This window comes from Manacus candei, unplaced genomic scaffold, assembly GCF_025592945.1.
Source record: "Manacus candei isolate 608988 ecotype Guabito, Panama unplaced genomic scaffold, ASM2559294v1 h1tg000076l, whole genome shotgun sequence".
Classification (NCBI taxonomy): Eukaryota; Metazoa; Chordata; class Aves; order Passeriformes; family Pipridae; genus Manacus; species Manacus candei.
Window position 1 is genome coordinate 6,628,373 of NW_026138124.1, and position 12,299 is coordinate 6,640,671.

Consider the following 12,299-nt stretch of genomic DNA (forward strand, 5'->3'; position numbering starts at 1 on the left):
GGCTGATCTTTATACCCAGTGCGAGCACTGCAGATGGAACATCCTCTGAAAATACTTCCATCCCCTCAGCAAAGCTTATTTTAATGCTGGTCCACTGTTGACAACATATGTCATGTCTGACAGTCTTTTCAAAGGTTCCTCTTTCCTCACAGCCATTTGTTACAGCCACCTGCTGCTCCACTGACAACAGGCTCTATCCCAACAGGACAGGGCCTGCCGGGTTCTCCCTGCTCCTGGGAGCACACCTTTCCCAGGATACAGCACCCAGCTGAGCATGGAGCAGGAATATCACCGGGCACTACACAGACAGCTGGGGCTGGACACTAGAGGACACCACAGCACCAGAAAATGAACCCACAAACGCATTTATCCGCTGCCCACTGCAGTGTGCCCCTTCCTGCCTTTGCAGACTAACCCAGTGAACCAGAGCTCTTCCCACTCCAAACTCCCCTCTCTCCCTGCAGCCCCAGCCATGCCAGAATTCCTCCCAGTGGAGTGGAAAGGGCCAAGCGAGCTCAGCAGCAGCCAGCCATTCCTTTGGCTTGGAATCAGAGCGGGATTCCCCGGTGTGCAGAGCAGATGATCTGCCCACACACCATGAGCCAGCGCTCCCAGGACACGCTCTCCGCTCTGTCATGTCCCGTGGGGTCCCACCTCCACCACCCCCTCAGCTGGAAAATGTGTCACTGCTGTGACTCAGCGCCAGGTTCCCGTGGGAGTCACCTCCAGGACGGGGTTGGACTGGAGCAGTCGGTCCTTCACGGTCTCGACCTGCTGGCTGGCGGGGCAGGTCACGGCGTAGTACTGCAGGATCTTCTTGGTGGCCTCTGTCTTGCCAGCCCCGCTCTCCCCGGAGATCAGGATGCACTGATCCTTCCTCTCCGTGCGCAGGGAGCGGTAGGAGTTGTCTGCAATCGCGTAGCTGCGGGACAAGGACAGCCAGGCATTGGTGTGGCTCCTCGGGTGAAGGGCAGAGACCCCTCAGAGAGGATTATCCCACCCTGAGAACTCCGGGCAGACACACCCCAAAAGAAGCATCTGCCCCAGTCCATGGGCTGGGTGAGACCATATTGCTCCTTCACACTGGTGAAGACACAGGAGATCACTCCTTTCACAACTTAACCACTGAGCCCAGTTTCTGCAAGGTGACAGCACAAATTACCAAATTCCTTCAGAAACTGACAAAAGTTTCTGCAGAAGTTGACTAAATGGTGCAGATCAACTTTTCTAAATATACACGATCTCTCAGCATTGGTCCCCCAGGACAAAAAAGCTTAACATTCAGGAAACACCTTGTTGCCCAGTGGTGTTTATTCTTGCTTATCTTTTCGGTGATGACACACTCAGGTGGCCACAGCTGCACTTTGCTATTTGGGTGGATCCTGTAATGTGGCTCCAGAGTAGCCCAACCTCTCACAGCTTCCCTTGGATGGTAGGAAGAGTTGGATGAGCCAGCACAGACTAAGGAGCATCCTGCAGGTTAAGCTACCCTTCACCTTAGGCCAAGCACTGCCCAAAACACCTCCTGCCTGCACAAGCCAGCTCTGGCCCTGTCCCTGCTTCCTCTTTGCTGCTTTTTCCTTCCCTTCTCTTTTCCTGCCCATCACAGACCAGACAGGATTTCATGCCAAGAGTTACACAGTTATACACACTCTTAGAACACCAGAGAGCAGGAGGATGAGTGACAATGGTGGCAACTGCTCATAGAGGGAGAGGGAAAGGACAATGGGAGAGAGTAAAAGAGAAGCATCAGCCCTTCACAACTCGTCTAGACAACCTCCATAACAATATTTTCAGCTGTCTTACATGTGGTGATCAAGCAGATATCCTGTCTTCATACGCTTGACAACCTTCTGCTAGCTTTGCTTTTTTTTAATTTTCCTCTTTTTTTTCTTTACCTCTCATGCTGTGCAATTAATTAGAAATAATCACAGCAAAATAACAGCCGTGGCCTTCTCAGGTCTATTAATACTTGGTGCTAAGGCAACACCAATGAGCTACCTAGCAACACAACTCCACACTTACCCCACTGAACACATCACGTCCTTCTCCTCCCATCCAAACCCTGCCTCTGGAGCATTTTGCAAACAGCTGAATAAATGTAAATTTAATTTAAATTTGAAGAACTGCCTCTAGACTGCGTGCCTTTATTGGGTGGTTTATGGCACTGTGAGCTCCAGCAGTCACGCACAGCACACACAGAATCACTTCAGTTAAAGATGTTTATGGTCCCATTTGCAGCCCCCATCTCCAAACCCCCTGGCAGGCCATAAAGAGGACAGGATGTGACAGATCCCTGGGAAGTGTGCTGTGTTCCAAGCCCATAGGGATAACTTTCCTCCTCTGAACGTGACGCACTTCCCAGAGAACCCACAGCTCAGGCCTAGACTTAAACTAGTTTGACACTGGAACAGACATCTTGAAGAATTCTGGCTTTCTAGAATCAGTTTAAATGAGGAGAAAGAGGGAAAAAAGACACCTGAATTACTGTAAAAGGAAAAGCTCAGAGCACCACACTGCAGACAGGGCATTTCGATGCTCCTCAGAGTAATTTTAAATGCATACATCATCAGATAATGCAATGGAAATAAATAATGCAATGGGGTTTAATGGAAGGGTAAAAACAGTTAAGAAAAACACTGTTTTCCCAGTGGGAGCAGCAGTGGTATCCAGCACTACAGTTCTCCAGGGTTTACTTATGAGCTGCATGTTTTACAACTTCTTACAGGACTAGTTAAAAGAAAAGAGAACAGCCTAAGAAATAATCAGCTGCCCTGTGATTTAAGTGTAGCACATATAGGAATTAAAGCACATCTGCTTAATGCTTCAATCCATGAGCATTGCCATCATCCTCAGTCCTGCACCTACTGCACACAGAAAAAAGGAGCCACAGTCCCAAGGATTTTCCAGAGAGTCCCAAAACTCTCATCTAAGGACACAGAAGCCCTTCAAGAACACCCTGGCCAAAGTGGAACATCTACACCAAGGGGAGAACTGAGGAGGTTTGAATGCAGGGTTTTTTCAGGTTTAATTTTCCCCCACGTAGGTTCACACAATAAAAATCACATTTTTACCATAAAAAAATACAACCTCAAGTGTTTAGACTTTCCCAAGTAATGGTGTTTCTCCCCCTCTCTGTGATTGCAGCGCATTCTGTTTTGTTTACTCTCCTGGGCTACGTGCCAGCAATAAGAAACAACCCAAATAGTTCACTCAAAAAAAATATCATTTACTCTTCCAAGACCTCTTAAAAAAAACCCCAAACCAGAATACAACATAAAAACCCCTCCAAGAGGTGCTCCGAATTTGGCCCTTGGTCCTGAAAGAAAACATTCTGAAGCCATGTGGCCTCAGCTCTCAGCCATTCAGTCTGACAAAAAAATTCAAATGCTTTCAAAAATAACTTTAAACCTCAAATTTTTTTTCTTTTTTTTTCAAATGGGAAATTGGGAACACTCACCAGGCCAGACCATGTAAATAAATACATTCCTTGTTCCAACAGGCTGACGGTATCTTAGCAACAAGGGAAATACCAGATAAATATTGGTCAGGCAGTACCAGCAGAGGTAGGAAAGAAACCCACACACAACAGACACACTCTTTCCCCTGGTTAGCCCTGTGCTGGGGAAACTCACGGCCCGGACACGGAGACCCCAAGTAACCCTGGAACAATGAACTCCTGTCCTGCCAGGAAGGAACTGACTCCCTTTCCAAATACTGCTCTTGCAAAGGCAACTCATCCTCTTTGGAGACAGGAACAGGAATAGAAAGAGCCCCACACCACACCCTCTGGAGGGTCCTTTATATCCCTAGGATTTTCAGCGCAAGGAAAAGTCCTATTTGCTTGTTTTCACACGTCACTGCTGCTCACACCTGCGTGGGAATGGCACAAAACTGCTCTGTTACCCACAGGCCACTCACTCACAGGTGAGGAGAAACTTCATAGAAGCTGACGCCGCGGTACCGCTCCATGTTCTGCTTGCTGTAGATCTCCAGTTCCTTGTACGGATTCACAGACACCAGAACGGAGCCGATGTAGGTCTGGAAAAGAGAACAAAAAGCAGGGAGGTTACAGACAGTCTGGCAGCAGAGTCTGAGAGCTCAGACTTCTCTGAAGGCCAAGTGCCTGCCCTGGGGATGCTCCTGAGGAGCTTCCAAACAGGCCAAGGGTGCTGAGGCAGTGATCTCTTAGTGCTGTGAGAGTGACACTGCTGGAGTTATGCCAGACATGTTATCCTTGCTGGACCCTTGCTGGATAAACAGCACCTGCAAACGGGTTTAGTGCTTCTAACAGCAAGAATATTGGATTGTTTCTGATATACATTTAGGATCAAGTTCAAGTCTGGGGTTGCTGGAAGTGAGTGAATTCATGACGTGGAAGAACGTGGTGAAAATCGGATTTTCAGTGCTGGCAAAATCTGTAAATGCCAGCAGACCTCAACGGGAGCACTGCAGGGAGTCCCTACATCTGTCAACATGACAGTATCCCAGACTAGCTCTGACACAAGCAATGGTCTGTGAAAGTTGACACCACCACCTCCAAAGCCAACCGCAGAGCAGAGCTGGGTATGTCTTCTGCACCAAACACCCACATTCAGGTCAGCGATGAACACTCTGGTGTCTGTCACTGCCACTCACATAGATCAGGTTCTCCTTGAAGCGTTTCCGCAGGTTTTCAATGAATGCTGCCTCGCTGGTGAAGTTCTCCAGCAGGACAAAATCCTGCACCCCAACACGGTCCCGGGCAGTCAGAGCGCTCTCCATGGTCAGCCGGATGCCGTTAGCTCCTAATCCCTGCAGCCAAGAGCAGAGGAAGGTTGGGATACCTGTGGTTTTCAAGCAGCTCTCCCCATCCACAAGAACCACAATTATCCATGGACAGCCATGGATATGAGAACAATCCCACTGCTACTGTTGAAAACGCTACTCGGTGTGTACCAACACCTGATCGCTTGGCTTACACCAACTGCTTTGATGGAAGACAAGACAGCATGAGGGAAAAGTTACTGCTAGATTTCCAATAACTTTCCAATCAATCAATCAATCAAACAAGCATTTGATAAAGAGAATAAATCTTGGATTTCCTTTCCCAGGCATCCTGTAGCAGGAGTGGGACTGAAATGTGTTCTCTCCACCTCTCTTATCTCATTTCACAACGGGAAGCTGTTTCGAGGTACGGAATCTTTTATGACTAATGGTGATTCATCTCACAAGCAAACAGCTTCACATTGCTGACCAATTTAAAAGCTGTTACAAGACAACCAATGGGAAAATTTGGCGAAAATTTAGAAGAAAGGAGAAATGGGCATTTCTGCGTCCCACGCCACTGAATTTAGACTGTGACACTAACACACATCAAGCAACTTCTATTCCCTGACCTTCTTTTAAAGGTTACATTTTTGATGTGATGTGGGTTCAGACACAACCATCTTTGGAAAACACTCGTCTGCTGACTTCTGACTTCACTCAGCCTCACGTACTAAAACAGGGAGGGGAAATGTGCACCGAGTGGTGACTCAGTTGCTGCTTGCCCGGAAAATCTCTACACGACAGAGGGATGATGTACAAGGCGTTCAAGATGAGAGACACCACAGAAACCAGAGACAGGAGATACAACGTGTTGAACCATTTGCCTCACACCTGTCTGCATTTCCTTATCATACTCTGAAATCCTTCCTACTTTGCAAACTCCTCACAGCAAGCAACCCTTCTCCTAAATGATCTCCCTAAAGCACTAATGCATTGCAGAGAATGTTGTTATATTCTGGGATGTTGCCATTGCTGGCACAAACACCACAGATGTTCCCATCTAGGAGCAATACACGGACACCCTCTCCTGCAGCAGCATCACGAACTGGGAATGCTGGACCCTCAACAGTGTTGTCCAGCCCCAAAACCCTACACAATGATGTAGGGGACTTTTGCTGATTCACATTGCCTGGTTTTCTTCTCTCCTCTCCTTCTCAAGATATGACAGTGGTCAGAGTACAGGGACTGATGGTGTGCAGGGAAAAAAACCAAAACCAGCCTTGGTCAGAAGAAAATTTACCTGAAGTTTTGTTAAACAGTAATAAAGGCAAGAGCTGCTGAAGTACAAATTTGGCTCTAAATGGGTGTAAATTCCCTCAGCCTGCAGTTGTTTTGACTTACCAATCATTTATTGGTAAAAGATGTTTTTGATTTGGTAAATGACTGGTAAATGCAGTTTTGCCTATTTCTACAAGTACTAACTGGCTTCCTCCTCACAAGTCCAGTGCCTGGGCAGAAGTGATTGCATGAAACCAGCAGTTTTCAGATAGGAAAATTAGTTCCTTCTGGAAATCTCAAATCCAGATCCACTCTAATGGCTCAAATACCACAAAGAAACATCATTTGATTTCCTCTTTTCTTTTTTCCAATTAGTCTCATGGTCTGGAAGGCCTGAGTTCTAAGCTTGGAAAGACCCAGTCTGGGAGGGATTCACAGATACTGTCATCAAGTAATCTTTCTAAAATGCCCCAAATTTTCCAAGCTAATTCCTCCACACCTTCAGCAAAATGCTCTGTTGTTTTCTTCTACCCTCTTAGCCAAGGTGAAGAGAAAAAGGATAACCCCTGGAGAAGGAAGGTAGTGAGACAAAGGATAACACTGGCAAAAGAAAAAGAGATAAACATACAAATAAACTCTGCCTAGAAATTAGAATTCTTCTGCCAGAGTGGTGCAGCCCTGGAGCAAGTTTTGGACAAGGTAATGGGAACAAAGGCAAAACCAAAAGAAAATAACTACTTTTCAAGTGGGTAAGTTTATAACTACAGCCTTAAAACACAGCTGCCTCAAAAACGACTGAGGAGAAACTTCCACCCTCGCACAGTTAATCCAAGTTTATATAATCCTAAAGACTTTCACAGAAAACGTCACTTAGCAGTTTCAGCAGCTCTTTCATCAGCCACTCCCTCAGCCCAGGACAAACTGATCCCAGCTGTCCACATCCAGGCGAGGGAAGAGCCAACCCACCCCACTGACAACACACAGAGCTGCGCTCCCGCCGCCTCCCCTGGGACAGGCATTTAAGGCCAAGTAGCTTCGGTTTCCTCCACGCTTTTGTCTTCCCATTCAAATCCAACTCTCTCTGTGAGAACAAAATAACTACCTCAAGTTTTCTTTCAGTCTGTTAGAAAAAAAAAAACACACCGACCCCTCCTTCCCCCAAAAACAACACAACTAAATGCAACTTTTGAGCAGTAATTAAATGTGACCAGGTTATCCATCGGGGGACGTGCTGCAGTCAGATTCTCCAGAATATAAACTTTACTCAGTGTTGTACCCTCCCAAGCCCAAGTTCAACGCAAATATAAACATCAGCCATAACCCACAGCTGAGCAATAGGCACTTCTCAGTGCCAGCATTTGCTCATTTGCTTTATTGCATATGTCCAAGTCTAGCACCAGCTTCAAATGTCAGTGTTAACTGTTTGACTGCCAATAACTTCAACAGATGCAATGTAAAAGGAGGTGTAAATAAATCCTTTTTGCAAAATGGAAACAGAACAGTAATGCAGAAGGAAGGAAGCAGGGAAAGAAGACACTAGTTAGGAAAAAATAATCACAGTGATGACCATATGTTCCTACTGAATGATGAGTGTGACAGTAAGGCACCGAATAAATTAAAATAACTAAAATGTTAGTTATTTTCTGTTAGCAGGCAGACACCAAATATGGTGGCTGTAAATCAGTGCTAGAAAACCCAGTCTGGGGAGTTAAATTTGTTACAGTGGGGCTAATTAACCATTAAAGCAGTTTGCCTATGGACAGCACTGGCTCCCCTGGAGATTTCTCTGTGCCAAACCTCCCCCGGCTGACGTACAGTTCCCTTACAACATCCTCTGCCCCGTACTAGGCAAGAGATCAGCTTGGACAACTCCAAAAGCCCTGTGGCAGGGGTATGTATTCCAGATAATTACAAGAACACAGATTGTGAGGGTCTGATTAGACCCTTCCTTGTGAAAATCAGTTTTCTGGAAGCTGCTACGAGAGTGCAGTGGTGGACGAGCCCTCGTGACAGTGAGAACAGGCAGAGGGACCATCCCTCCTGCCCTCTGTGCAGCTGCACCCTTTGGCTTGTGCAATAAGATAGACTGGAAATCTGACAGGCATTAAAACTAACTCAGATTGATTTTTTTTTTTAATTGCTTTAATTCAGGTCATTTTCCCACACTGGTTCCACATGTAATCGCTCGCAGTGGCCACAGATATGGTGATGGGGAACCACAGTGGAGTCAGGGATGAGCAAGAATTCAGCTGCAAGGCCAGTTCTTGCTGTCTTTCAGTGCTTGTGAAACGACCACCTCAGAGGTAGGTCAGGTGCAGCCTAGAGCTCAGCACCAAACTGAATATGTCCCCTCCTCTGGGCTTTGCTGCCTCCCTGGCACCAGTTTACCCAATGACCTGCCTCTAACCCAAACTAATGCAACTCACTAAATCAGCAAAACAAGGACCAGGAAAAGAGAAGCTGGTGGTTTTCTGTCCAAGCTGTGAGTTGAATCACCTTACAGTGGGATTGGGTGAGTGTCAGACCCAGGGAAAGGAGGAAAGGGAGCATAGGTGCCCACTGGCAGTAAGTTATCTAGGTCAGCTCCACCATGTGCAGCTGAGCCCGGACTAAAGGGATCAAAAGGAGGCCCAGGCTGAGTATCCTAAGCATTGCAGGATGGATACACAGTGCTAATGCCACACCCAGCACAGGCTGCAAACAGTGAATTGCAAAAATCTGAGCAATCTCCATGTGATCTTGGTGCCTGTGGGCTTAGGAGTGCCCGTGCCTTCCCTCAAACTCGCCTTTCATCCCGCACTAAACCCGCTGTCCTGCTGGTCACTCCTACCCGAGAGTGCACAAGCTGACTCTTGCCACCACATTTCTCAAACCCACCCCATGGTACCGTTTCAAGGGACTCATTCCCACACTATTTTAACCCACTCTTTGCTTTTAATCTCTTCTCCAGAGCCATCAGCACAACAGTGGCTCCCGGCCAGAAAGGGAAAAGCCGTCACTCCCGAATGGTGGGGACCAGGCCAGTGCAATTACCAGCACGGTACTACTTCCACATGCCTCTTCCCTCCCTGTGATTAAATTTTGGGAAAGACTTTCCGCTGGTGTAAATTGGTGCTGCTGAATGCAGCCTGCAGAGCCAGGTTTACATTGGCTGAGGTTCCAGCCTTTCTTTGTATTCATACAAGAGTCAACAAGACCAGAAAATACCTTTGAGCTCCTGGGACTACAAAACCACTCAAGACTGTACCAAAGAGTTTCCTAAACTGAACTAGTAAATCGCTGACATGGTATTGTGGAGGTGTAAACACATATTTTTCTTTTAAACTAAATGCCAAAGTATGATAAAGTTTTTCCTCTGCTTAGGACTTGGAGAGCTCATACACCTCAACAATGAAAAACAGGACCTTTTGCTCTGCACAACAAAATCCCAAGTATCCGAGTCAGCCAGCCTGAGGACACCGGGGAAATTTTCTTGTGTGCTGGAAGATGGAGGGTAACTCTGCCATGAGCACAGGGCTTCAGGGCTGATGTGAACAGAGCAAGAAGTTCCCCCTGGCTTTGTCCATCAGCTGGTCCATGGCCATGGAACATCCAGCTCAGTGGGTATAAGAAGGACTCATTCCCAGAGGGGTACCTGGGTAGTCCATGTTGGCACAGCAATTCCAGACACACAAGTGCTGCTGACCACTGAGAGAACAGGCAGCACCTGGAGCATCAGCAACTCCCTCTCCTTCCTGGAGCATCCATGAGTGATGCACATGAAAACACCTGGAGTTCTCAGAGTGAATGGTTTTGGATGGAGCAGGGAAACTCCATAATTAGAAAGAAAAGTCCCAAAGTAAACAGAATTTCTGCTTCAACATCTAAAAATGTATCTTTTAATATTTTCTTCTGGCAATGTATTTTTACAGGTTAGACTGTATCCATTTAGGAGACTTGCACTTAAATAACCACAGGAAGCGGGTGCCATATGGAAAGAGGCACCTTTATCTTGGTATCAAGTGGAAGATGATTGATCTGCAGGTTCCAGAAATAGTTACAAAGCCGGGAACGGAAGAACAGGCAAGAACCAAATGTGAGTGGGAAGGGAAATTCAGATTAGATTCTGGAAGACAATACAAGTCTGAAGCAAGAACGAACTCCTTGTGGGGAGGTGGCAGTTAAAAAACATTTGTCTCCTGGATAGTCTGACATTCTTCACTGTCATGCCAAAGCTGCAGGAAGGAAAGAAAATTCCTTTGATTTCTACTCCACTTTACAGTCCGGGAAAGGGTTTGGACACGGCCTGGGCTAGACAGCAGAGCAGACAGAAATCAACTGTTTTATCCAGGGCCTCAATTCCCGAGGTGCAGAATGGGATAGCTCCCCTTTCCCTCTGCATGGAAAAAGCAATAATGAAAACAACGGAGGTGGACCGGAACCAAGGGATCTTAGTCAAGCACTTGTCTGCCAGCGAATCCCTGACAGACTGAAGTGCAGCCACTTAGGACCCTCCTTCCTCCTGCCACACTGAAAATCAGCTGCACATTTTGGACACAACCAACTCTGTTAGTCAACAGCTGGGTGGGAAAGAAGGTTCCCAGATAGGCAGCTCCGGTTCTCCCATAAAAATCCTCTGCAACCAACCCCATGGATTTGTCTGCCCGTTCTGAAGCCACCTGAGCTGAGCTAATTATTTATATGACACATGTTTGGCTTGTTTAGTCGGAAAAATGTTTTATTTTGCTTTTTAACTGATTTCCCAAAAGACAGCCTGAGAAAATCAGAACTGTCAGAGGGATTGGGATCAAAACCAGGTAATGACTCTGATAACACAGACCAGCAGAGTTAAAGGAAACAACTTTAACTTGCAAAAAAAGTTACCATGTCAGCAGCTGCCACTCAAGGACCATTTATAGCAGAATAACATTTTAGTTTTGCTTGTTTTAGAGCAATACATCACCAACAATGGAATGTCTGGAGTCAGGGAGCACTTGCCATGCTCAGAACCTGGTTCTCCCTCCCTGATACTTCCCTTCCCATCCTAAACCAGATGCTGGAAGGATTTAACTACGGGATACACCATTCGAAAATTGTATTAAAGAAATAGAAATGCTACATCCTTGACTAATTCTTGTAATTATTTTGAAGTCCTCCATATTTTAAGTAGGGACAAATTGAAACACTTTAAACCCTAAAATAATTGGAAATACAGGGGAAGCCAGTTTATTCTGCTCTCACAAAGATTTGTTATATCCTCAATAGCAAACTACCTCAGAGTTAAAGTTCTGCCTCCCTCACTTTCCAACCTACAGAGTCATTTAATCTCTCACCCTAAATGCAAAGCAGAATAGGAAATATGAGCAATGGATCACATTGTGGGAATCATTTTAAGTATTTATCAAATGCAGGTAGGATGTGAGGAGTTACAACTGTGAATGCAAAATTTAATCTTTAGAAAAACAGCAATGGTGGGTGCAGATGTTGCTGTAATTAATTGTGACTCAATACATTAATCAATGACATTTGACATCTGCAAGATTTAGAATAGTAAGAAACCATCTAAGGAGCTCCAGTGGAAATTAAAAGTGCAAATTATCATGGGCCAGAAACAAAACAAAGCCACAGAGATATGCATGGTAAGCAGGTGATATCATTTGTCCAATGTTAATAACATAATTATATTTTCTACATTTTACTTTGCAGGGGTAAAAGGCAGGAAGAGAAGCAATTAGCAGTGAAAAGGAAAAGGTAGCTGTAAGAACTGATTTGAAGGAGAGGAAAAATGTTTAAGAGGGGAAAGGTTGATATTTCAATCAACAGGCTAAATATAAAACAGCAGTACGAAAAATGAATGAGGGCAAACCAGAAAGATCACCGGGGCTGGAAAAGTAAATACACTGAATTTCTATATTTAGGGAGCTGACATTTTTGCTCCTGAGCAGAGAACACAAGCTGCTGCTGGTTACAAGATGCTGCTGCTGACAGTTTGCTTGGCAGTACTACCTGTGACCACAGGCCTGTGCATCCCACAGCAGCTTCAGAAGACAAACAGCACCAAAACAAACAAAAAAAAAAAAAGGCAAAAAAATGCAAAACCTCAGCTTGTTGCCCTTGCAAGTGAGTTTTGATGCTGATCAGAGTGAGCAGGTGAGGGGGGGCAGCAACTCAGATGCTATCCCACAGATAAGAGCCAAGGGATGGACGTGCCCCTTGCAGCAATGGGGTACCCCCTGCACCCCCGTTCCCTGCTCCGGTCACTGCCGCACTTGGTCCCTCACTGCCCACACCAC

At 46.0% G+C, this 12,299-nt stretch overlaps 1 protein-coding gene across 6 annotated transcripts in view; it reads right to left on the minus strand.

The window, feature by feature from the left end:
• The window catches only part of MYO1C (myosin IC), a 55,928-nt gene that overhangs the window by 15,970 nt on the left and 27,659 nt on the right, over positions 1–12,299 (minus strand). For 5 of the 6 annotated variants that reach the window (XM_051809717.1, XM_051809723.1, XM_051809721.1 and 2 more), the window contains exons 2-4: positions 4,639–4,794; positions 3,926–4,041; positions 724–922 (exon numbers count right to left, since the gene is read on the minus strand). In XM_051809717.1, coding sequence (XP_051665677.1) covers positions 724–922; positions 3,926–4,041; positions 4,639–4,794 — 471 coding nt within the window. Of the gene's footprint in view, positions 1–723; positions 923–3,921; positions 4,042–4,638; positions 4,795–12,299 lie in introns of all 6 variants that reach the window. The other variant, XM_051809724.1, reaches the window with a different exon arrangement.